The sequence below is a fragment of the Haliotis cracherodii genome, unplaced genomic scaffold (assembly GCF_022045235.1).
Source record: "Haliotis cracherodii isolate W230 unplaced genomic scaffold, xgHalCrac1.p SCAF_9, whole genome shotgun sequence".
Classification (NCBI taxonomy): Eukaryota; Metazoa; Mollusca; class Gastropoda; order Lepetellida; family Haliotidae; genus Haliotis; species Haliotis cracherodii.
The window spans coordinates 38,938,129-38,965,900 of record NW_027266343.1 but is presented as its reverse complement, the minus strand read 5'-3'; the positions used below and the strand labels follow the sequence as shown (position 1 = coordinate 38,965,900).

General features: G+C 40.1%; 2 protein-coding genes across 2 annotated transcripts in view; one reads left to right on the top strand and one right to left on the bottom strand.

Moving 5' to 3' along the window:
- Nucleotides 1-27,772, bottom strand: part of LOC139452022 (anaphase-promoting complex subunit 4-like) — a 171,673-nt gene that overhangs the window by 76,807 nt on the left and 67,094 nt on the right. The gene's annotated exons all lie outside the window — the stretch shown is intronic.
- On the top strand, nucleotides 678-20,783 carry LOC139452023 (uncharacterized). The gene is made up of 3 exons (XM_071233302.1): nucleotides 678-1,270; nucleotides 17,809-18,322; nucleotides 18,987-20,783. Exons 1-3 carry the CDS (start codon nucleotides 1,208-1,210, stop codon nucleotides 19,160-19,162), a joined length of 753 nt encoding a protein of 250 aa, XP_071089403.1. The 5' UTR covers nucleotides 678-1,207; the 3' UTR covers nucleotides 19,163-20,783.

Genomic DNA, 27,772 nt, shown 5'->3' with positions numbered 1-27,772 from the left:
CATGTTGACAGGCCAGTCTGTCACTGCAACCTAACAATCACTTGTTAGCTGTTCCCCCAACATACATACGTGAACACTGCTTCCAGTCATTGGGTCATTAAAAATATTGCATCAAAAATCATTTGGCATTTCAATTCATATAAATTATTCATGCCAATACATTATCATATCACTACAAACTTCTTCTTTCATATATTTCGTGAATTGTTTCTTTTTCTTGTCAAACTCAATTCCACACAAGCCCAATCCTGCACAGATATTAAAAGTGGTTTTCAATGACCTAATTTGCATTTTCTGAACAAAGTCGCAAGTGTGCTCAAGACACAATAACTTTGCTACAAACGATACAGCCAAGACCTACGTTTGTTGGACAGCAGCCAAGGCGAACGCCAGTCAATGTATTTTGTGCATTGACACTGTTAAAACCTAAGCGTGTGTTCAGACCCATATGTGGGAGATCACCTCTATTCGAGTTTGGTTGGCACACGCCAACTTTGGGTGGCTAGCGTTTTTATTGTCGACTACGATACTGGCACGGTTCTGCTCCCAAAGCACACAGTCCCCAACCATGAAACTCCGCCCCTTCCACAATGCTATCACCCTATTGGCTGACCTGACCGAAAGCTTAGGGCCTGTAAGTTTGCATAACGAAAGGTCTCATTCACGAAGCTGTGGGTTGTGTGTGTGCAGACACTGTACAAACCCCGGTTGCATCCCAGTGCACCACCATGTGCACTAGCAGCCAGCAGACGTGAACTATCAGTCAGCAGACGTGAACTTGCAGACGTGATCCTCCTCTCAAAGCTGCCTGAAAACTTGGTCAACATATCTGGCACACAGTGTCCCACGGCCACCCCTATCATCCACAAGCAGACTGCAGCTCTGACCTCTCATCTACCTGGTTTGCAGCCCTCTCGAGCGGCTAATCTTGGTGATACGCCGACTATCACACTGTCCCGACATTGATTGAAGAAGCAGGACCTTATCTGTGCCCTGAGGCTGTTGGACAAAGACTGGCTGTGGCTGGGAAGGGGTGTGACAAGCCGGGAGTGATTGGCGAGTGGCCTCATCAACAGTTCAGCTTCAGTGGTCGTGTGGTGTCACCCACGTGCCGCTCCACTCTCAGTCATATGGACTAGCTGTCGACTCCGACACACACTGGTCAAACTCTCGGTAACTCAATGTACATCTAGACCACACTATCATCATGTTGGGATACATTCTACTTCATCTCCTCATCCTTGGGGTGCTTCAAGCAAGCACTGAACCGGTAAGGAATTCAAATTTCATTTCAACTTGTGCAACCTTCATTCATCATTCTCTTTGAGCGCATCTGCAGAATTTTAGGTTTTAAAGCTCCATAGCTTTTAAAACTTCATGAAGAAAACTTTAGAAACTATTACAGACTCTACAAAATTTACTATCAGCCTTTGTCGGACACCACTCCAATATGTCTCAGGTAAAAAAATTAAAAATACAGTAAAGTTTTTTAATGTAGCAACACCCAAAGACCGCATCATATCATTCATATGAAAATTTTGAACTTCATTCTTGCATTAAATTCTTAAGTTACTTACATAATGTAAACCAATACTTTTAAAAGTTAAAAATATATTCAAACTTTATCCAGGGTTTAAAATGAACAGCTGTATGTAGATATGAAATCCAATCAGTCTAGAAAGTTTAATTACATCAAACATCTACTTCATCACCATGAGAGGAAGGGAAACTGTATCTACCTGTATTTACCTGTAACGAGTAAGACAGGTGAGCATTGACACGGTTATCCCTAATGATAATAGCCTGAACAATAAGTAGCTACCATCTCCAGCTCTAAGTCAGGGCCTCAAGGCAGTATAACGTTGCATGGACCATCTCCAGACTTTGGAACAAGAGAGCAGGGTCACACACAGCCATGTCTCATTGTCATCGGGTGTCACTGGTTCTAATCCAATTAAACATTGTTCAAAGATCAAACATGCTGATTAGAGTTTAAAAAGATACTAAATTCTTAGCCTGAAGGGATGAAGATGAATCATTTGTTTGAGCACACCTACTAAATGCCTTGGGACCTAACTATTCAAGAATTAAAAGAAGAGAAAACAGATCCATGACCTGAGGTGCTTCAATGACAAATATATTCAATGTCACTTTCTTAAAAGTTATTCAATATCTGAACAAAGAACTGCAATTCAGAGATCGACAAAGTAGACAAATCCAGGTTCATTTTGAAAAAAACATTTTAAACATAACCAATGTTCACCACATTACTTAATAATATCAGATCAGGTTTATAAAACATTTAGAGAAAAGGTAATCACATGATGGAATAATTCAAATACAGACATTCGGTGTCATGGCAATAGTAGCATCATCACTGGCACTGGATTCTCAGACAAAGAAAATCAATACTTTAACCTGGGGAATAACTCCATTGGCAAATTGTGCTCTTGTTCACACCAAACTAAACCAAACACGTCCAAATTCACAATGACTTTTATTCATCATTGACTCACTAATTACATGAATAAAACATCCGAGGTGATTGAGATGAGTAATTGTTGCTCTGCCGAATTATTTATGCTAATTTATCCAAAGCAGACATTTCAAAGCCGATCAACAATACAATGCACTGTTTAAAACTGTCCATTATATTTTTGGCGAAATTGATATCCTTGACTGGAATAATAAATTGCGTTTTGAAATAAGCTCAATTTAAATACATAAACACTCTTTGGGAAAGAAATTATGGCACCCCATTTTGACCAATATAAGCGTCAGTTTGAAATCGCATCAATATACTTCAGTAAAAACCAATATATTTTCAGGAACATCAAACCAAGCTATAATTACCGATTCAAAAACACATTAATATATTTCACCAGACTCTTACCATTCATCCAAACACGTCGCTGGAACTGTAAAACGCATCAATACCTATCACCATTAACTTGAATGCCAGACTAACAAAAGCCTCTCACAAAAAACCCCGTAATTCATCTAATCACATAAACCCGAAGATTTTAACAATATTTGTACCCAGAGAGTGGGGAATGTTTTTTATACCACCTCTATATCCTGCTGTCTTAGAGGCAGGATGACACCGGGCCGAGTCACTGTCTACGTCAGAAAGTGTCTGTGCGTGAAACTCAATAAGCTTTTATTATCGCAGGGCTACAACAAAAGGCAGTCATAAGTTTAGAACAAGATCCTGTTGAGCTTTATCTATCTCTTCAGCAATCACAGCCTCTTCTTAGTGAAAATAGGTGGGAAGCTGGCATATACGCATGTGTAACCGATATGAGCTGATAGTTCAACGGGCTTGTGTATCACATAGGCCGGTACGGCAGTTATTCACTGTGACAATACCAAACGTGTCATGTCATCGTCTGAACGTAACGATGGGTACACGAAACCTCGGGACACTACAAGAATGGCTAGATAGTATTGGCGAAGCTTTCATAAAGAGATTTTCGATCTCACCAATAAGCGACTGGGCGTTACTTCACCCAGTATGCCTAACTGCCAACGTGGTGCATCAGTTTGAATTCAGTAGAGTGCTACTGGTTTTGTGAATGCTACTCGAAATTGCAAGCATATTTCTTCCTTTCTTATCTCTCCTTTATATTCATGTAGGGCAGATAGTGAAGAGATGTGTGTGTTGATCAAATAAATATGGGGTGGCAGTATGACAGGACATGACCCGGAGTTTACATAATATACAGCATGGTTTGCGTCTCGCGATGGTGTTTTACGTTTGGCTCGTGCAAGAAGGTAGTCAAGCGTGGCTTAAGTCGCCCATACCATACTGCTTTCACTCTGTGCATTCATTGTGCAATAGCCACAATGGAATCCCGAAGGGTAACAGTTTATGTGCGAGATCGTGGTTTTGTTCGCTACCGTGCCAGCACACAGCTAGTGGTCACAGACAGAAAGTCGGTCCTATAAATCACAAGCGCAAAGCACTATCTGAACTTGGGTTTGTTCCTGTTTGTATACCTAGACCAAATTGGGAGGCTGGTTGAATGAAAGACCCCGAACCGTCACAATGGAGAGTCTCACTCACGCTTAACTGCTGGTAGCAATGCATTCACATTTGTCATAGTAGTTTATAGAAACATCCAGGTCAACTCATCTGTCTTTTGAAACTGTACAAACATATTTAATATTCGATCATGTGTTCCATCTTGTTTCAAATCTGGTGACATTTGGCTCTACAGTGTCATCTGATTTCATAGAGTTGTGTGTATACATATATCGTAATGTTGGCAGTATTCAACACATTCTCTAACAATGTCCCTTCCATCCACTACATATCTGTGAGAGATAGAGTAAGAGATAGAGAGAGAAAGAGAGAGAGAGAGAGAAAGAGAGAGAGAGAGACAGACAGAGAGAGAGAGAGACAGAGAGAGAGAGAGAGAGAGACAGACAGACAGACCTACAGACAGGGAGGGAGGGAGAGGGTCTAGGAGTATGTATGACAACATGTAACATTTATTTTCTATGACCACTTAAGAAATAGTCAGATGAACAGGTAAAACTGTCAGACAATTGGTCCAGCATATTGTATTCCATCATAAGCTGACTCAAATTACCATACACTGGCTATTGGGCTACCAATGTGCTCTCTGACAGCTACAACTGTGAAAGCCCAAACCGAAATTTACCCAAAATAACTCAAACTACTGTCATTCTTACAAAGACTCTACAAGCGTGCTATATTCCATAAATCGCCACCAAAACCACATACCGCGTGGTCCACCAAAACTGTGAATTACCAGCTAACCTTTTCAATGGTATATAATAACATCTAAGTAGGAAATTGTTGCCGTGGCTACAGGTCATGGAGGTGTAAATTGCCGTTCCCCTTCTCAAAGCAGCTTGTGTACTTTTTCCCCAACACATTAGGATATTGTTTGCTAATTGCTGAACATACTTTACAACCAGATACAAGACCAGCCCCACCATTATGTTTTCAAAAATCTAATTAACCTGGACAGGGGAAATGACTAGACACCTAATCTCTGCACCTAGCAATACAGAAAGGCGATCACCTGTTTCTTTACTGAATGTAAGTCAACGTAACATGTACGCCTACCTGAGATTAATTGAGATGACAAAGGAGAAACAATTACGTTTCAGTGACAGGCTGTGATTAGTAATCAATGTCATTTACCTGGGAACAAAGACTCGTTAGTATCAGGTGTGTTTTCAATCTCACGCTTTGATAGTGCAACGATTCACTAAACTTATGCAAGGACACTGTTGTGTTTCTATAATTGTGACCTGATTAGCATATTCACACAGTCACGACATATATGTTCCACAAATAGATTTTTTAAACTTAAACATTTCATCTGTTTAACCTGGTGATAAGTTAAGAAAATTCAATTTTACTAAATCAGAGAACCTGGCTTAAAATCATGTGGTTTTTCCTCACCACTTGGGGAAACAGCTGTTAGCTGATAAGACTGTATTGAACTTTAAAGGGCCAGGTGTTGCTTGTTATTAGGACAATACTTAAACTGTCATTATCATACTAATAAATAAATAGATTATCATACATTACATAGACCCTATCACAAACCACACAAAAGATGGCGCACCATCCTGGTCATTACTGATAGTAATATAATCCTGAAAAATGGAACTTTAATACTTTAAAGAGTCAATTTATAAGTTAAGAATAAACCACTTTAGACAAAACTACTAAAGAGGGAGTCCACACCATTGTCAGGAGACAGGTACAGAGATAGGATGACTTCAAAGTCAGAGATGCCATAAATGTTATATAATTGGTCCAATGATAAAACCCCTCCTTCTCCAAAGGGGCTAACTACGGTAATAAGTTCCACATCAAATTCTCACAAGGGAAGGTTTACGATGCAATATCCGACTGTGGGTGTTGTATCCCCTGAATGTAACACTTGTGAGATCCCATTGCGGAAGTCCAGCACTTGGCCTACACAATACACTGGGCACCTCTGAAAGGGGACAATAGCACCAGTGATGGCCAGGAACCATAGCTGCTGGACAGAGAGGGGTGGGGGACAGAGATGGGTGGGTGGGGACAATAGCACCGGTGATGGCCAGGAACCATATCTGCTGGACAGAGAGGGGTGGGGGACAGAGAGGGGTGGGTGGGGGACAATAGCACTGGTGATGGCCAGGAACCATATCTGCTGGACAGAGAGGGGTGGGGGCCAGAGAGGGGTGGGTGGGGGACAATAGCACTGGTGATGGCCAGGAACCATAGCTGCTGGACAGAGAGGGGTGGGTGGGGGCGAGAGAGGGGTGGGGGCCAGAGAGGGGTGGGTGGGGTCAAGACAGGGAAGAGTGGGGGATAGATAGGGGTGGATGAGTGGTGACTTGAGGGGGTGAGTGAGGACAAGAGTAAGGTGGAGGGGACAGGAAAAGGTGAGGGGAGGGAAAGGTTGGTGGGATGGGGGTAGGGCAGAGAGATGTGTTGAAATAGGTTTGGGTGAGGGCTAGATTAGTGTGGGTGAGTGGTGACTTTGAGGGGTGAGTGGGGACAAGAGTAAGGTGGTGGGGACAGGAAAGGGTGTGTGTGTGGTGTGGGGGAGGGAGCCCAGAGAGATGTGTTGAAATAGGTTTGGGTGAGTGCTAGATTGGGGTGGGTGAGTGGTGACTTTGAGGGGTGAGTGGGGACAAGAGTAAGGTGGTGGGGACAGGAAAGGGTGTGTGTGTGGTGTGGGGGAGGGAGCCCAGAGAGATGTGTTGAAAGAGGTTTGGGTGAGGGCTAGCTTGGGGTGGATAAAGGACAGAGGAGTTGGGTGATGGGGACAGGTGATGGACAGAGATGTGCGTGGAGAGAGACAGAGGGGTGTTGGTGACAGATAGCAACTTCAGCTTACACAATACACAATAGACACACCAAGAAAATAGCTGAATGGATAGGTGAGGGTGGGATGGCCAGAGCTCACATCTTTAACTCATTCATTACAGATAATCCCCATCAACCAGGCCACACTTTGCCTTTCTGCTCCCAGACAAGAAGAGATCTGCCCTTTTCAGCCCCAATAGCTCATCTTGGTCACCTTCCCATTCACCTCTGACCCTCTCTGTCCCTGTGGGAACATCCCTGCCCCATATTCCACCCCATCCTGTCATCCCTCCGCAACACAACAATCCCTGTCTCTTCCCCAGGGAGCATCCCCGTCACATTCTCCATGGGTCTATACAAGTCGTCTCCCTGACACATAGCAGTGTTCAATTGAGCATAAATCACGATGACCTTTTCCTGTAATTACCCACAGTAACAAGAGACAGTCACGATTCCGCTGTCCACCGTTCTGACCAGTGTCGCACATCTGCTGGACATATCACTCCAATCTTCTAATCCCAATCCTTTAGGCAAACTCTGCGTTATCTCTACTTCTGAATGTAACTGGATCATCCTTAATCTCTCCTATTAATTCCTCATTAGTCCGAGAATCATGTCACTTCTATCCCATCATTAGAATAGCACAAGCACCCAGAGAACCTCCTCTCCCCCCACAATCCTGACAGCTAATTTCCTGTGGGACACAACAGTTGGTGAATTATGGTGTTTAAGAGATCTTTAATTGAATTCTTTATGCAAGACTTCAACGACAAAATAATCAATCTTGCATAAATCTTTTAACAATGAATCATGCATATCAAGAGGTACATGCAGCAAAATCTAATTCCATACCAAAGAATTCTATTTGAAGCCAACAATTGTGACCCATTTCAAACCAAAATTGACAGTAAGCGGTATTTTTGTCGAATTTAGCTCTTTCTGAATGTTCCAAGCTTATTTGAAACCCAGGACAATCTGCCAGAAATACATCAAATGTTTGAGCACAAAGGTGAGGCAACACAACATGGTGGGAGAACAAAGACATTGCCCAATCTAGGGGCTAATAAAAAAGTCAAATATTGACGACATGGTGTGAAACATAATGAGACCGGCATTAGCGGAGTAGTCGTGTACCGTAAGCTTCCACACCAAACTGCTCCACACCGTCAATTCCAGCACAATCCCAGGCACACAGCCTTCTCAAACACTACTGCAATGTGTTAAGACCCCAGTGATGACACAAGACTTTCTCACAGTAAACTACTAGTCGACCGGACTCAACTTCCTGTCACCCCCTGACTGAAGGCTTAGACTCCGGGGGCCCCGATTCACAAAGCCTTCTTAGGACTAGGGCTATTACATGTCTACGCTAATGAAAGAGTAACGATTTTTAATAGTGACATTGAAATATATAAGACATCCCTATATGACTAAAAACCTTAACCCCTTAAGTGCATGGGACTTATGGCATGGCTGTGCAAGTACGAATGAATATGATTTTACGCCTCCCTTTTAGCAATATTTCAGCAATATCACGGTGAGGGACACCAGAAATGGGCTTCACAGATTGTACCCATGTGAGGAATCAAACCCAGGTCTTTTGGCTTGACAAGTAAACGCTTTAACCACTAGACTACCCCACTGCCCCATGCAAGTACGACAGTCGTACTGACATGACTGCCTTGTGATCTTGAGTCTATTCCAGATTCTAGGGTCTTGAAAGCAGGAATGAAATCATCTTGCTGACCATTGCAAAGTTCAAATATATTTATCAATGTTGCCACAATCATAACATAAATGATTCTTTTTAGCCACTTAGTTTGAGCTTTTGGGAAAGCAAGGTTCCTATTGACGATTACGAAAATCCTAAACTGAATTATCCACTGAATAATCATATATCAAATTTATAAATCACATCATGTCTGAATCATATCACGTGAGCAGCGTCCTGAACAAGTCAATCCTAGTGGGGAGTCCAGGATAGAATTGCTTCCCAGCAATCTATGCTGGTCGCAAGAGACGACTTAATGGATGGGATGGTCAGACTTAGGGGATTGTATGTCATCGTAACCTGATGGATTGTTGCTCATAATATCAATCCCTGGACAGCCTGGTCCAGACTCGATTAGCAACAGGCTGCTGTCATATAGCTGGAATATTGCTGAGTACCATTATGGCTGCTGTCATATAGCTGGAATATTGCTGAGTACCATTATGGCTGCTGTCATATAGCTGGAATATTGCTGAGTACCATTATGGCTGCTGTCATATAGCTGGAATATTGCTGACTACCATCACATAACAAACAACAAACTTAAGAAGTACAAAAGATCTGATAAAGAGATTGTAAAAAAATAAAATTAAAATAATCTTGGTTTGTTTAGCCTACAGTCACTACTTAGGGACAATGGGATATGTGCGTAGTTGGCCCACATCCAAGATCCCTGTTTTTCCATTAACTAAATACAGCCCCTACCCCTCCATTGACAATATCAACAACAATGGCACAATAAACACAGACCCACTTAGGTTTCCATCCTACACGGCAACAATGCTTCCACCATCATGTTACATGGAGGTGTTAGGTGCCTAATATACACAAGTGGAAGGTGTGTTTCCCTATTTTCCAGTAAATGGCTTTTTGTTGTTAAGCTATCACATTTCATAACATCTGGATTCTTTACCGTGTTAAATGATAATTAATTCAGTCACATCAAACCAGGTACAGAACCTTACCATAATTGAGTATTTTACTGTAAAAAACATAACTTCATATGTCAAAAAGTACAAGCCCCTAATCCGAACTATATTATTTGATTTTCAAATGAACATCTTCCCGCCATTTATACCCTTGACATTGATAGGAATTTGACATGTAAGATCATCATGGACCTTGTTAAAAAACCTGTTACATTAACTCTTTCAGGAGGGTAATGATTGATAACCTGTTTGAATTAACAGTAAACTGTGTGTCCCCTCTAGGCTCCATAAATACTTCATAAGCTGTCCATTCGTTTATCTATCTATTCTGTACGTCATAAACATCTTCAGGTGATCGATCAGTAACAACAGTTTTAGACTGATGAGGTTTGTAGCCATCTTCAGTCATGATATAATGACCCTGTCAAGCTATACCCTGAGGCAGGATTTGGGACTTAAAATATATCATGGCATTTCAATAATAATCAGTAAATTATTGTTGTTAAAAGAAAACAACAAAAGATATCAATAATGTAAAGGAAGGATTGTTTATACAGGGTCCTAGTCCTGCACCATGACCGTGGAATATATTTATTTTATGAAAAAATAATAATCTAGAAATGCATACAAAAGCAAGTCTAAATGTTAGTCTAACTGGGTCCCTGATGTTTGTTTTGTTTAGTTTGCTGAAAATGCTTAAAAAAAACATTTCCAGAGAGTTCTTCTTGTTCACAGGTTTAGCACAGGTTAAGCACAGGTTTAGCACAGGCTAAGCACGGGCTAAGCACAGGTTAAGCACAGGTTTAGCACGGGCTAAGCACAGGTTAAGCACAGGTTTAGCACGGGTTTAGCACAGGCTAAGCACAGGTTTAGCACAGGTTAAGCACAGGTTTAGCACGGGCTAAGTGGAAGGAATATTCTGTAAGTCCCTCCACAGTCTGGCCACCTTCATTATTGAACACAAACACATCAACCACAAGGACATACAAAATTCAGAGCACAATTTATAGGCCAGTTTGGCTTATAATGATAGGTCAAAATTGTTTTCTGGTTGCAAATTGCTCTGCAGGGATAATTGCAGGTACTTAATGCAGAGCTGTGGATTATGAAATGCTAATGATTGACCTATGGGAATGATCAAACTGGGACGAGTGGCCATGCTGAGGTTTGACACTGAATCAGACACTCCGTGCATATATAGAGGTTTCCACAGACACTGAATCAGACACTCCCTGCATATATAGAGGTTTCCAGAGGTTTCCACAGACACTGAATCAGACACTCCCTGCATATATAGAGGTTTCCACAGACACTGAATCAGACACTCCCTGCATATATAGAGGTTTCCAGAGGTTTCCACAGACACTGAATCAGACACTCCCTGCATATATAGAGGTTTCCACAGACACTGAATCAGATGCTCCAAGCATAGAGGGTATACACAACAAATCAGACACACCAAGCATACAGGGAGTCCAAGCATACATGTAGGGTTTCCACAGACAACAAATCAGACACTCCAAGCATATATAAATAGAGGCTTTCCACAGACAATGAATCAGACACCCAAAGCATTTATATTATATAAATAGAGGCTTTCCACAGACAATGAATCAGACACTCAAAGCATATATAAATAGAGGGTTTCCACAAACAATGAATCAGACACTCAAAGCATATATAAATAGAGGGTTTCCACAAACAATGAATCAGACACTCAAAGCATATATAAATAGAGGCTTTCCACAGACAACAAATCAGACACTCAAAGCATATATAAATAGAGTCTTTCCACAGACAACAAATCAGACACTCAAAGCATATATAATCAAATAGAGTCTATCCACAGACAATGAATCAGATGCTCCAAGCATAAATAAAAACAAAATGACTGAAAACAAAGATATGTAATTTTCTATTCTTTACCGAAGGAACCTTCAATTTACCAGTATGACCTAAAGACAAATCGAGAGTATCTCAGCCTTTCAGACAAGTAAAGTAATCATCCCACATAAAACCTATGACCATGCCATGGCTTCTTGATATTCAACCAAATGAATACAAGCATCTTTTGTTTCAATGTGTATTCTGGTTGATGACGCTGCTACCGCTGCTGCTGCTGCTGCTGCTGATGCTGCGGCTGCAGTGCAACAAACAAGGTGCACCATCTGTCGTAACAAAACACAATGACAAATTCTAGTCATGTGACATCAAAGTGTGTCTCGTCCTCGTCAAACAATCAATGTTTTTCAACGTGCCTCCTAGTCACCCTCGTGAATGAGAGGCATGCGTCCCCCCGTCGTTTGCTCTACCGTAGAGCCCCTAACAACCATCCCCTTTCCACCACCATCCCATTCTCACCATCTTCATCACATAAAATAATTGATCAAGTTCATACGAACCATTTGCATAACATTTTTCAACAATTTTACCTCTTATGCAAGTTTCATAACACATCAACCCCATGTTATATTCATAACTGCTGTTTCTCAAATTATATTTGAATAATAAAGTTCCACATTTGCTTAAATCCCGGATCTAATGCTGTAAGGGAGTACATAGCCATGAACCAAAACACAATGTGTCTACAATCGCGTTACCGTTTCAGTTTCGCGTACTTCTGACCTCTATGATACATTACGGTATGACATGGCAAACGGCCATGTTTACAAGTAAACATCAACAGTGCTCGAGTACAATACGAACTGACAAAAACATTTGACATGGAAATTTGACCCAGACTTCTCACAGCAATAAACACCAAGACAGCATTTCATCGTATCATTCATCTAACCAAACCATAAAATTCTTCAGCCAACTGTGACGTCTAAACCCCCTTCAAAAGACACAGTAATATAAAATTTCAAAGCATGAATGAATTTGACGTTAAGATGATATTGACAACATAAATATTCGAATTTAAATATATTTGATTATTTCACACAAAACATCCAACTCCTTTTCATGCATCAGATATCAACAGATCATTCAGCTTATGAAAGAAATATTCCATTTATATGGATGTCATTGAATTTGTGTCTGTGAGGGTTTAAATTTAAACATTACTTGCATAAACACCTCATATCGACCGGGAATAATGCAAATAATATCCCAGGAGGCAAAGTCACGTGGACGGCCAATTTTAGTTGCAACTGTACCCAACTTCCTGACCTCCTGTTGAGGCGAGTCGACACTGACACAGGCCCTGGTGGGCCGACTACATACCAGCATGATCTACATCACATCAAGCATGTAGCCCCAGCAATTAACCATCTCTGCCTTTGATGCATGTTTTCAAATAGCTTTCTATTTCTTTTCACACACGGATGAATTTGAACTTTGGCAACAGAAGAAATAGGTTCAGCACACATGTCTTTGAATTTTCAGAAATGGAGCCTTGAGAACTGTTTTAAAATAAAATTTCAACAAAATATATTTCTTAATATTTATTTTTTTGCAAAACATTTTCAATCTATAAATTGAACTCAACAATTTTCAAAGATTCTGTATCAAAAACTTTTCATACAGCTGTCTATGCGATTCTACACATTCAAATTCAGAACAATATATATTATTTTCTTTTTACAAAAAAGTCCTTGGTCATTACATATTAAAATCTTTTTTTTTTCTCACTTCAAGACTGATGAGGGCAGATTTAAATGTCACTCCAATCCAAGTTGTTCTGAATTGATTTCCGTCCCGCGACTTGTAATCACATGCTAATGACCCCGTCCAGACACAGATTTATAACATTGTCCCAACATTTCGATCAGATCAAACACAGATAATCCCCACATAACACCAGCAACAAGACCAGAGTTACCAAGGAATTTAATTACAATTCTTCCAAAGTCCATACCCAAGGGGTGCTCCGCCTATTCTGTTATGGACAGGATAAAGCCTGTCAACATGGTATCCCTTGATAACATACCTCCCTAACCCAGGTCGAAGGTTGTCTCACCTCACATAGAACCCAACTCTTGAATCGGCCATGCCCAGATTTTGTCCAATCCCCCACGATATGAGATAGCCTGGGGCATTATGGGAGTTTTTGTTGGTGCTGACAAGGGGTCAAGATGTCCGTAGTTTTCTGTCTCCTATTCACACGACCAGAAAATAATTGATGGAAAATTATTTTTTGTAGGCTGGTGCTGCTAGGTATATGTCTAAGCCTCTCTAGGCGCCATCTGTCACACACTGTGTTCAAGTCTTGATTTCAAGCATAACATAAATGTTCTATTATCCTGATAAAGGGTGAGTGCATTGTCAGACAGTGTGTTAATCTTTAACAGTACACAATTGCAAAGTAAACAAGAGTGCTGATTCTATGAAAACACAAGCAATGTGCAGGGTAAACCAACAATGTCATGCATGCTGGCAAAATATATTCTCTCATGGTTTCATTTGTCAAGTCACGAGAGATTAATTTTTCAAAATATTATGTCCATTGATCGCCAATAAAAAGATAGTGAGTGAAAATATCACTTCAACTTTCTCAGGTTCCCAGCCAAGCGAACAGGGTATTTGGTCCAATAAAGAATGTTTATGCAGTAAACATCTTTCCATAATAGAATATGCTGGCAATATTTATGTAACAAAAAACAGATAGTTTTTTGGCATTTTCCTAGCAAAAACTCACAGCATATTAACAAAGCATGCACTGTTCAAAGCTGGCAATGAGGCTGAAAAGATAGCTGCTAATAATATTTTGTGTTATTAAAAGATATTTTACGTAAAATATTAAATTCTGATGTTAATTAAAATAACTCTAAAACATAATAGTGCCTTTGCAATGAAAACATTTTTTTAATCCAGTTAGAATCTTTTGTATTAGTTTTTTTTTTTTTAAATATTTTTGGGGTACTAGTATTTGATGAAAGTTTTGATACATGATTGTCATGTTAGTCCCTTGGTGATAAAAAAAACCTTTTCTTTTTTAATCCAGTTAAAACCCTTGGTGAGAGGTATTTAAAAAAAAATGTTTTTCGGGTTCTGGTATTTTATGAAAGTTTTGATGTGTGATTGTTATGTTAGTCCCTTGGTGATAAAAAAAACCTTTTTTTTTTTAATCCAGTTAAAACCCTTGGTGAGAGGTATTTAAAAAAATTGTTTTGGGGTAACTGGTATTTTATGAAAGTTTTGATGTGTGATTGTTATGGTCGGCAGTTAGTTATTAAGTTTCATGGGAGTATTTTGGATGAGTCATCCCGTGTGATCCCGCGTGACACTTCTGTGACAGACCCTGTAGCTGGAGGGGACGTCATATCACAGCGGCATGTGTCCACCTTCCTCCACCATACAGCTCATGTGTCTCGCTGACAATCTCAACACACAGCGCTCCCTTGTACAACAGTAAATATATTCATGTATTCGGATGACTCCTCTTTACTTCGTCAAAGCTTTGTGCTTACGTCAACTTCGATCAGTAACTAGACAATTTTACAACATTTGTCTTTTGAAATGGTCTCCTTTGTAGAAAGGATTGTCACTCTCCCATCTTTTATTCATTCTGATTCCAGAATTAGCATTTATGTCAAGTGTGTCAAAAAACAGAAAGCCTTGTTTGAACCGTTTCCTATCTGGCATTCTTTGTCAAATATTACAAAGAACATGTGAAATCTCTTCCAAATTTATTCAATATTTTTTTATCATGACAATTACAAACACCTTTTCAAAAGTAATCACGGTTGCACAGTTTTTCATCTAAACACTTGTCACTTAAGTTAATAATCCTCACAAAAGAAAGCAATTTCAAATACTGACTAAGTCGACACCACTTAATCAAGAGGATCAGCTAAAATATTTATCCAAAGCTGAGAGCCCTATTGTTGTGGTGGTGTAGTTAAACCAAAGAAAACCATGCCATGACATTAATCACTGATGAAGAGGAACCTCGATGGCTCTCACGCTTTCTCTACAGTGTATGAATCCCACTTGAAAATACCTCAAAGGGATGAAGCGTGAGTGACACCGAGACATGGATAGCTTGTAAGTAGCTGTTGAAACTCTTCATCCACAAAACATGTTTGCAGTCAATCTATGATACCACTGAATTTAACCGGTGGTCAGCCAGGCATTATGGTCTATATCTCCCTTGACCGCAGGTGTACATTGGACCGTAGGCCTGAGGGGTGGTCATTATACACACAATTTGCACAACCACTCCGAGTGTCCACTTCAACAATTTCCCGAGATGTCAAAATTAGAAATGCATCCGGTTTCAGTTCTGTCCTTGTGTTTTATGGCATGTGCTGGTTGGTTGGAGTGTGGAGCTGAGATATATCCTTTCAAGGTATATAGATCAGCCCCCTGTCAATGTCAGGTTTGACCGGAGCTTCAATGGTATCATTCCCCGAGCCATCTACTTATCAACATAAGTGTACCTTGATCTGTCCCCCTGGGGTCAATGGCAGACCTACTCTCAGACATGTGCAAATATACGAGAACAAGGATGAAACGAAGGGATTTAATGGCTAGTTAATGATGGCCGAGAAACTTGATTTCAATAGTAAAAGTGTGTGAATTAACTAGGAATTCATTTCCATAGACTAACACTTAGTCAACGAAAACATTTCTTTAAAATAATTATACTTTTTTTTCTTTGAAAGAACATTTCCTCTTCTACTGTTTTCAATCAAGCAAACTAGACTTTGTTAGTTTGATCTAGACTTGCCTAGGGTTTTAGTTATAAAAATACCTAAAAAATATGAATTCCACAGACATGGCGCAGGACAACCATTTCCACTTCCTTATACGAAACCTTTCAAGGGAAGAATTCTTTTACGGACTGAAGATACAATAGCATAAAAAATTCCATCCTCAACTTTTTCATGCATATGTTGATCAACATTTGGGAACAGGGGTTGCTCATACTTAGAAATAAGACAAAAAATAGTTCACGAAAGTTGAAATGTTTGTGATGAATGTTGTTTGAGTAATCCCCCTACGCTTAATGGTATATCACTGTCGAGCAGTTTCCCCTCAAAAACACAGTTCACCCAAGGCCCCTGAGGTTAAAATGTGAATTATGTAGAATTTGTTGTAAAAGAAGTTTGTATTTGATGTTCTTGTGTTTTCTTAACTGTTGAAGGATTGTGTCTTCGTTGCGACTGACACAGTAATATGTCACATGACCTATCCCACGATTCCCATGGCCTTTGCCAGTATGTGGTACACGTGGACATGCCAAGATAGACAGCTCAGTCCTCCTTAACCCTTAACTTCCTCTAGTGCAAGGTAGAGGTCAGTTTTAGGTCACAATTCCGTGAAACTTTCACAAACCTACAACTGTAGTAATTCATATGAAAGCAGATCCTTTTCTCTCCATAACAACATCTTATTTATATGTGTTTTTTCAAATCAATTTTTTGAAATATTTTACTGCGCAGGGGTTAAAGAATTTCTTTAACCATAGTTGTCTTAATCTCGTACACAGTGGGAGTTGGCATACTTGTCAAGATAACAGTTATCAAACGCTGACTCATTTAATTTTCATGACACTGAAGACGTGTATGACGAATATCCCCAAACGTCTTATTCAATAAAGCCCCAGAAAAATCGGATTTCCGATAAGATTATTATGAGCTATATCAATATTGCTACAAGTCGTGTGGGACAAACATTCCGATCATGACTTGCAGTACTGTTATAAATGCATCCACTGTTCTCTGGAGAGACATGCGGTACGAACACAAGCATGATATGAATTAATTACTGGATAAGCAACAAAACAAACGTAATCCTCTTCAAGCATGGCACACAATGATGTATTATTTGAAGTTAAAGGTCAAAACAACCATCCCTATGTTTATTATAATCCATGAGTGAGTGAGTGTTTGGTTTAACTCTGTTTTGAACAGCATTTCAATTATATCACTGCGTGTGAGATAAATGAGGATGCTAATAGGGCTTTGATTGTTTGTTTGTTGTTTAATGCTGCACTCAGCAACATTCCAGCTATATCACGGCGGTCTGTAAATAATCGAGTTTGGACCAGACAATCCAGTGATTGACATCATGGGCATTGATCTACAATTGGGATAAGATGAAATGCATCAACCAAGTCAGCGAGCCTGACCCCCCGATCATGTTAGTCGTCATTACAAAAAGCATAGGTGGATGGGTCTTAATGGAACCCCACAGGCAAGAAATCATACAGACTGAAACAGATACGAAATATCATCATTAAACAATTTATCACTCTTGATCAAATACTCTAATGACTCCCAGCTTATATTTATGCAACTTTTCTCTATATTTTCCAGATTCCACTTCCACCTTTCGCAAAACTTCAAGCCAATTATCCGGGATACTGGAATTTTGGGGGCCGCCTCCACAATCATCATTTATTGACAATGATCGGAACCCACAGCAATCTTCTTCTACACGACACAAGTGCCTTACGTCTGTCCTATGCTCTCAACAAAGTCAGCGGAGTTCATTCCCTTGGGAAAAGTATCATCCGATTATCCAAATTTGGAACGGACAGTGTCCCGGGCAAAGATGGCTTGCAGTATATATACCACCCAATAGCATACGGACCTTTCATGGCAGATAAATATGGATACCCAACTGTGTCAAAATTACACCAAATGGACCCTATTGATACAAAGAAGAATTTCTGGGGGAAACAGGGTATTCTTCGAGTGATAACATACACGAAGAAGCTGAATCGGCCAAAAGGTCATGTTGCATTATGGGACTGTAACCATTTCCACCAATCAAAAGATTGGATTGCTGGGCATAGCCTAATCACTGTGGAATTCTGGGAGTCACCAGGTAAAGTATTTATAGAATTCCAAAATCCATATCAATAAGACGTCTTGATTAATTATATGACTTATTAAATTAAATGTATAAAAAACTGAACTCATTAGAATGTGGATATTGATTCTTCTTTCTACACAATACCTTGAATATCTAACCCAGTTTAGTCAAAAAGTTTCCTGAAATATCATCTACAAATAGACTCACCCGAGTGCCTTTTGATTTAAAATATACTACTCAAAAGAAGTTAAGGATCACCTGATTCTTTCATATTGGTAACGTTAATCTGTCATGGCATGAGAAATTAACTGTTGAAATATGAAAAAATCAGGTGATCCTTAACTTCTTTTGAGTAGTATATATCAACACAAGTCAATAAAGAATTCAAACTGAATGAGGGTGGTTTTATGCCACTTTTAGCAATATTCCAACAATATCACAGCGGGGGACACTAGAAATGAGCTTTACACATTGTACCCATTTGGGGAATCAAACTTGGCCTCAGGCGTGATGGGCAAATGCTTTAACCACTAGGCTACCCCACCGCCCCACCAATGGTCTGTAAGGCATTGTAATGCAATTTATTGTAGTGATATCTCCTCCGAGATATTGTTTGATCTCACCAGACTTTTGAGATGATAAATTTATTTACCATACTTGATTATTTTCGTTCTAGATTCCAACTGCACCAATATGGACAGTAAGTTTTCGTCAGCATACCTTGGAAAGCCCGAACTGGCAACACTGCCACCAAACTTTAAGACATTATTACAACACAAATCTTGGAGAAAAAAGTTCATCAAAAAGTTTTTCCTGGAGAAGACTAAGGATGGAAAAGCTTACTACTGGTGAACCTACATTCCAACTGTATTTACAAATCACGCTGCCATTTTAAGACCTGAATCTGTAAAAGATGGACAATTTCTGGTCGCTATTTATAAAACCACAGCTATGCCGCCTTCAAATCTTCCACAGTCTACGCCAACCACAAGCATTTATGAATAATGACCACCATCCAAGTGGCATTTACACAGGATGATTAATGTCAAGTAACTACTTGCTTGAATAGCAGTGGAAAAAGAACAAATGCCGAGGAAAACGAAGCAAACTGCTTCAGGCAATTCAACAAGTTTTAATTCTTACGTGACACCAGACTGTTCAACCAATTGTGAACCTGGAATAAACGTTCCTGAAGAACATGAAGCTCACCTTTCACAATCTTCAAAAACAGAATCATATGACTGAAAAAGGGATTCACTGGTTTAAAGCCATGCACCCTGTTCTCTATACTAAAGACACAGTGCCTTTAACTTTCAACATCTATGCAAGATTGTTCATCGTGAGTTGTCGAGAATGAAGTCGAACGTGAGACTTATGTGACATGTCTGGACTTTGACTGGAAATTCACTGAATGTTGCTGATTTCAAGGCTGCTATTAACGGAGTCAAATGTGTTCCAAGAATTTTATGTGGACTAATTTAGCTTTAAATATTGCAGATTTGAGAAAAAGACTGCTTTTTGTCATATTTGTGGCCTAATGCCAAATCCTTGTTGTACACAGTATTAATTTATAAGAATCAGTGTGTTGATTTGTGTATTGTATGTCCAGTCTTCAGCGTATTGTGACGTGTGTTTGTGTGAATGAAACGTGATTTTGTTTGTCAGTTGTTTTAGCCACATTCAGCAACATAGTAATGCGAGGAAACAAGGAATTCTGAAATATTTCGAAAACCAAATGAAACGGTTGTCATCAAAGCATTCATCATAAATCAAGCTACATCCAATATTCGGATAAATAATAACAATAAGAAAATCAAGAAAATGAGTCAATTATATAAAGTCTTTGAAAGGCATTTAGAAGTGATACACGAGGAAGAGAATTTATGGACATCAACTCCTAGTAAAGAAGTTCACATCCATAAATTCTCTTCCTAACAATTATGTAACATTAAATGAACAATGAGTAATTGATAACACACCACACTGACAGATTTGTTTGCGTCCGCTTTTGATGTCAAGTGCCGTGATTGTGATCGATTTCGTATGTCAAGGCCGGAACTTGAAATAAATGTGTTTCAACTGATTGGTGCTAATTTATATCAATTCCCCATCAATGTGTCCCATTAATTCTATTTGCTATTTCCCAACATAATTGTCAAGTTAAAATTGTCAATGATGAATTATACCAAACCTGATCGAACTGATCTAAAATCAACTGAATTAAAAATTCATCCTGAGAAGGGAACAGCTTAAGTAACATGTACATTATTAACCATATGTATATATATAAACTTTATTATTCTGTGCTTAGAAGCAGAACTCCCAATGTCAAAATGATGTCAATAGTCCTCTCCTAGTTAAAACATTATCATGAACACACAATGATACTTTTCATAGATGATCGTCTTGAATACAATTACTGTCAAAACTTGATTACCGTATTCACGGTAATAAGCGCCCCGCTCTAGTAGGCGCCCACAGCGATATTTGCTAATATGTTGGCTAATGAACACTCCCAATTAGCATCCCTTCCGAATGATCTACACAAGATTTATTTATGCGGGTATAATACACACTCGCGTGTTATATGCACCCTTAATTATGCCAATTAAATTCTGGAAAAAAATATATCTGTCGTACATAAACATTTCAGGCTGTCAGCATAAACCACAAAATTTATCTTTCAACTCTGTTTTTTCCATCAAAAATAATATTCTAATAAGAGCCCCTTATTTCTGGGCGCTTATTATGTCGAATACGGTAATACCATGCCAACATCTTCATACATGATTTATTCATCACATTCTTTCAAGGCCAGTATCCCATACCACTTGTAATTCTAGACTCTCAAATACATTGAAAGAAATAACTTCATTTCATTATGCCCAAATGTCGTGTATGATTATTTACAATCACTGAACAAACAAATCCCCTTTCTCCCCTCCACAAACTATTAGAAATAAAAACATATACATTTAAACATCTCCCCAAGTAAGTAACATTAATGGGAATAGTTTGAAGCAACTCAACCCCTACAAAGTGCTCTATACTACTTTAAGTTATGTACACTAGGCACAACCCATTTCAACCTCAAGTATTACGAAGATAACTGCCGACACAAGTGGTTAGATCCTGACAACACAGTTATACCACGTTGATAACAGATACCCATAACAGGCCATTCAACAGGGACTGAATTTCTTCCCACCCTGATGTACAAATTCAATTAATCCTGTGTATTTAATGCTACACATCTAAAATGCCCTACAGAATGATCAGTAGGTATGCTTGTGTATGATGCAATATGTACCACTCGAAAGAAGTTAAGGAACACGATTGTTCATATTACCATAGTTAATCTGCCATCGACTCAAAAGAAATTAAAGAAGACCCGATTCTTACCATTACTGTAGATAATCTATCAGGGATTAAAAAAGTTCAAGAACATGCAATTCTTTCAAATTACTACAGTTAACATGTCATGGTATGAAACTTGTTTTTTTCATGTAACTATAGTTAATCAGTGTTCCTTAACTTCTTTTGAGCAATATATTCAAATTGCCATACACAGAGATCTATTGCCTTAGGTATGATACGGTATTGATTGTACACACTTCAAATTGTCATTAAGAGGGATCAAATGTTTTAGGTATGTTTACATTTATACTACTTTTATAATGTTTTATACAGCTAGATTATATTTCAAAGGTTTGAAACTATAGTCTGATTTGAAAATCATATTTTTTAATAAAACTTCATTTAGAATTGCAATTAAAAATCTCAGATGTACTTAAACCAAAAATGAAAGTGGCTAATAAAAATGCCTCTTCAAATCATAATTAAATAGTATCAATTCATATTCCTCAGTAAAAATGAAACTAAAGTATCATTTTTTTAGACTTCACCTTAGTGTATATTTCCATTCCAAAAGGGTGAAAGAATTTAGAAACAAATGTTCCATGATTGGAATAGAACCAGTGGCATTACATCATGCTTCAATTGTATGTACAGAACATGTGGAAATTGGTTGCATGGATTGTGTGGAGACGCTTCACTCAGCTGTATCAAATACAGACGGAATCATCGGACATGGCGAACAAACTCACCTGTATCCCGATTTAGAATTAACAGAAAAAAGCAACCAGATTCTCAAATTTACTTTCTCGTTTTTTGTCCATTTTCACCGTGTTGACCTTGGTGAGGTGACAGTTGAGGTGGTGAGGGTAAATGTCATGACTCAACCACTCAACTTTGAGGACGATTAAATCACAGGTACGTCGTCGCCATGTCCCTGATATTACATTGTAAATGGCATAATGATAGTCATGTACATAGCATGATTTTACAGGTGAGAGAACAATGATTACACAGAAATAAATCAAATGAAATAAAAATCTTAAAAATCATTTTATTTTTGTTATTATTGTGCTGAATAAATCAGTGGTAATCATGCTGATAACGTTTGGATTTGACTACTATTGGGTATACTGGATGGATGAAGGAAGGGGGGGGGAGGAGGGGGGAGTTAGTCATACCTTCCTAGTACAGAGTGAGTGAGTGAGTAGATGGGTTGGAAGGTGGGAGTGGGGAAGGATGGGAGGATGGGTGGAGGAAGGGATGGGAAACTCGGTGGAGGGGTCAATGGAAGGATGGGAGGATAGGTGGGAGGGTGGGTAGATAGATGGATAGGTGGAGGGAAGGTTGGGTGGGGGAAAGGAAGGGGAGATGGAAAGGAGGTGAGGTGAGGTGAAATGGGTTCAACGCCGCGTCCAAGATTATTGCACTTATATAGCAACGTGCATGTACATGTTTGTGTTTGTGTGGCTGCTTGTACTAGTCCGGACTGGTGCCGATTTATAGTGCTAGCTCACTGAGATACCATGCTGCAGTTTAACATGAATACCCCACTCAGACACAGTATACTGACTCCGAGCCGACCAGTCCTTGTTTTAGCCCCTTAATGTCGAGCGTCAGACAGGGTAACAACAAGGACCATCTTTTAACATATTTTGGTATGACGCGGCCGGGGATCGAACCCCGGACCTTTCGCTCTCCAGGCGGACGCTCTACCACTAGACCACGGAGGCGGTCGAGATGGAAAGGAAGGAAGGATGGACAATGGAAAAATCTGAGGATGGAAATATGGAAGGGTGGGTGGATGGCAGTCTGTGAGCTTGGCCACAAGTCCGAACCCTGAATAATTCATTCATGCATGGAAGGGTGGATGGAAGGGTGGGTGGATTGGTAGAAGGGGACAGAGTGTATAGGCAGCAGCATATTCAGTTGGGATAGTACCAGGCTTTCTTCTACAGTGGAGATGGGGTGGGTTTTGAGTTGGCAAACATTAAGTACTAGTCAGTGTGTGGATCAGAATTTTATGCGTATTCTAACAAAGATAGAGAAGGTTGTGGAGTGTGGCCGTAGGGAGTCACTGTGTTGTGCATTCAGTGCACTGTAACATACGCCCCGGGTCCTTGGAAGGATCTAGGTCACTAGTGAATAAGTGAGTGAAGTGTGCACCATCAGCACAATGCCCGGGAATGTGATGGAACGTCTTCACTCACTGTACCATGGAATCAAAGTCAACCCTTCAATACCAGGAGAACACTCTTAGACTCTCCAATAGTGGGGACTGACAAGGAAGTCCCCTCGGTTTAATGTGACGGCATGTGAGGGGAACTCTGTACGACACTACATAGTCAAGTAACTCCCCTCTTAACCATCTCACAGTGTACTCCCTCACCCTCACATTCCCCCCCCGGCTGAGTGAGTGAGTGAGTGAGTGAGTGAGTGAGTGAGTGAGTGAGTGAGTGTTTGGATGGGTGTTTTGGTGAGTGAGTGAGTGAGTGAGTGAGTGAGTGAGTGTTTGGATGGGTGTTTTGGTGAGTGAGTGAGTGAGTGAGTGAGTGAGTGAGTGAGTGGGTGAGTGAGTGTGTGTTTGGGTGGGTGTTTTGGTGAGTGAGTGAGTGAGTGAGTGAGTGAGTGAGTGTTTGGATGGGTGTTTTGGTGAGTGAGTGAGTGAGTGAGAGTGTTTGGATGGGTGTTTTGGTGAGTGAGTGAGTGAGTGAGTGTGTGTTTGGGTGGGTGTTTTGGTGAGTGAGTGAGTGAGTGAGTGAGTGAGTGAGTGAGTGAGTGTTTGGGTGGTTGTTTGTGTGAGTGAGTGTTTGGGTGGGTGTTTGAGTGAGTGAGTGAATGAATGGGTGGGTGTTTGGGTGGGTGTTTGGTTGAGTGAGTGGGGTTTGATGTCATTTAGAACAGTAATTCACTTATTTCATGGAGTCAGTTGTAGACATTTATCACCAGTCTGTTCAAAACAACTTTAAGAATCCACTAGCTTGAACTTGGCTATGAGCATCTTTTTGTGCACATTGAAGTGCAGCTGATCTTGCTAGACCAAACAAAATGTGACTAAACTTGGGCTTCAGCCCAAGGGCTAAGTCCCAGACTGTATCACTGTGGGGCAGCCATGAGCAAGGGTATGGTGCTGATAGGCGTAACATCATCTGCTGTGAGTCAATGTATTCTGGATGTGAAACCTTTACAGTGGATCCTGACATGCTGAAGGGACAGAACTATGCATAGTGAACTGCCATGACTTAAATGTGAGTGAGTGAGTGAGTGAGTGAGTGAGTGAGAGAGAGAGAGAGAGAGAGAGAGAGAGAATATTGCTTAACAGAGGCAGATACAGCTTTTTTTAAAAGGGGGGTGCACAACTAAGATCTATTTATTGTCTTTGGTGGTAATTTATACAGAAATAAAGATTTTTTTCGAAATAAAAAGGGGGGGTGCGCACCCCCCCTCTGTATCCGCCCATGCTTAACGCCGCTTCGAGAGAGACAGACAGACAGACAGACAGACAGACAAACAGACCATGCACACCCGGAAGACAGGTTTCCATGGAATTGAAAGGGATTGCAAATACTAAACTTTAGGTGAGTCACAGGCCAATAATCAAATTAGTACACACAGTTCACCAAACCTGTGTTGGTTTCAAGGCTCTCCCTTCAATGTCGGTACATCAACATCAAAGAGTTGAATTTGGGGTGTATTATATAACCTACAATCATAATACCACAACAAAGTGTACTTTACACAGCTAACTCAGAGCAAGTGATTCGACCAAGAACAAAAGTCCATTAGATACTTTCAAAAACCCAAGCCGTCCCGACAATGAGACCTGTCCCACATACACCAGCATGTTGATACACAGAGTCGCCCACTGCTCGGTGTGCTGGTTCCCCCTTGTATAATGATGGTAATTAGCGTGTGAAGGAATGCGATTCACGGCCACATTGTACACAGCTGCCATGTTACAAGATGCACAGATTCACGCAAACTGAACCATCTGTCATTTGTACCCATCTCCAATAAATCATTTTTACATTTGGTTTTGAGGAAAACAAACTGCTTTTGGATAGTTTTTGAAAGATCCTTTTGAAGAAAGAATATGTTCATTAAGACTTCAGGTCCCTCTTGAGGGACACATGTCATGCTTCATGGCACTCACGGAATGACAACATGGGGGCTGATGCTGCCCGCAACAGCTGCAGAGCAGAGGGTTGTGATTTTATGAATGCTTCCAATACAAAGTAGCCATTTATAGTGAGTGAGTGAGTTGGGTTTAACACCGCTTTTAACAGTATACCAGTTATATCGGCGTGTCAGCTTGATGTTGGGGTAAAGCCCAAAGTGATGCAGATCTTAGACGTTTACCACTTCAGTGAAACCCATGAGCATGAGTATGGTGCTGACCAACCTAGAAACATAATCGGGGGCGAACTGGGATTCAAACCCACAACCCAGAGGTTTCTGGCGTGCCCAAGGGACGCAACTCTGTACAGCGAATCACATCACCTTAGACGACTGGGCCACCAGCATATAGTGACCTCTGTCTTGATACCCATGGGTGAGTGAGTGAGTGAGTGGGTGGAAATTTTAATTCATGTCAGCAATATTTCAGCCATATTGTGACCAGACAAAGTTAAACAGTTATATTTTCTAAAACCCAGTCATCAAAGGACAGTAAAATAAAAAATCACATCACAGATATATTTATATCACTAGTTTGAAAAGAATAAGAGGAAGAAACTATAAAACAAAAAGAAAAAAGGCCACCATACTTGGGACCATGGAGACTTACTTTACCTCTGCTACTTGCATGGTAACCCAGCAGGATTTACACCATGCCTCCATCTACTGGCGATTATTTGCAAGCTATGGTAAAAATTTAAATAAGCTAATATTCTACAAATTAAATCAGTGGTAGATATAAAAATTCAGAAAAAAATAATAATAACAAGTACCATTACATTTAACGTCTAATGGTATGATGCGGCCAGGGATCAAACCACAGACGTTCTGCTTCTCCAGGCAGACACACTATCCACTACACCATGGAGGAGGTCTCACACCTGGAAGTGGTCTGCCTTGGTGGTCACATCATCTATGTCTAATGTATGATATCTCCATTCCATTATGATAAATATCCCGGACCTATTCGCGACCATAGCCTCATTTTTGAAGTGATGTCACTATCTTCGTCTCATATAATTTAGTTTGTTGTTTAACGCTGCACACAGCAATATTCCATCTGTATGATGGCGGTCAGAAAGATTGGAATAATCAAACTGAACCAGACAATCCAGTGATTGACATCATGAGCATCAATCTGCGCATTTGGGATATGATGCATCAACCACTTCAACGAGCCCGACCACATACTAATGTATCCTGCTTAGCAAAGAATGTCTTGCCTCGTAACTTGATTAGGTAGCTAGTTTTAGCCTCATCCCTTTCAGATCATTCTCAAAACAAAGCCAGGGAATTTACCACAAAGCAATGACTATATTATATAATACACTGGATAATACTGGATGTAGTGGTCCAAAACCAGTTCCAGAGAAATGGGATGAATTATTTCCCCTTGTCCATATCCTATGTATTCATAACTGACCTCAAATATTTTATGAGTGCTTCACTTCATATTCTTCTCATATAATTGAGTGAGTGAGTTGGGTTAAACGCCGCTTTTAACAGTATTCCAGTTATATCGCGGCGTGTCAGATTAATGTGGGAGGAAAGCCCGAAGTGATGCAGGTCACAGATGTTTACCACTTCGGTGAAACCCACAAGCACGGGTATGGTGCTGACAAACCTAGAAACATAATCGGGATGAACCAGGATTCAAACCCACAATCATAGGTTTCTGGCATGCCCAAGGGACGCAACTCTGCACAGCGAATCACGGCGCCTTAGACGACTGGCCACCCGTGCCCCCTAAATCAGGCATGAATAAGGTGCTGACAGACCATGAAATATAACCATGGTAAATTGAGATTCAAACCCAGAATATTCTGGTAGCCAGTGGGCTCAACTCTGCACAGGAACTTGTTGCCTTACACCACTGTGCCACTGTGACCCCCCTCTAGTACGATACAGCATCATTTGTGACAAAGAAGCAAT

Bases quoted from the DNA above. Each gene is read 5' to 3' on its own strand.
- LOC139452023 (XM_071233302.1), top strand. From the start codon at position 1,208: ATGTTGGGATACATTCTACTTCATCTCCTCATCCTTGGGGTGCTTCAA. The intron at 1,271-17,808 runs GTAAGGAATTCA...TATATTTTCCAG, and splicing joins TTCAAGCAAGCACTGAACCG to ATTCCACTTCCACCTTTCGC. The intron at 18,323-18,986 runs GTAAAGTATTTA...TTTTCGTTCTAG, and splicing joins GGAATTCTGGGAGTCACCAG to ATTCCAACTGCACCAATATG.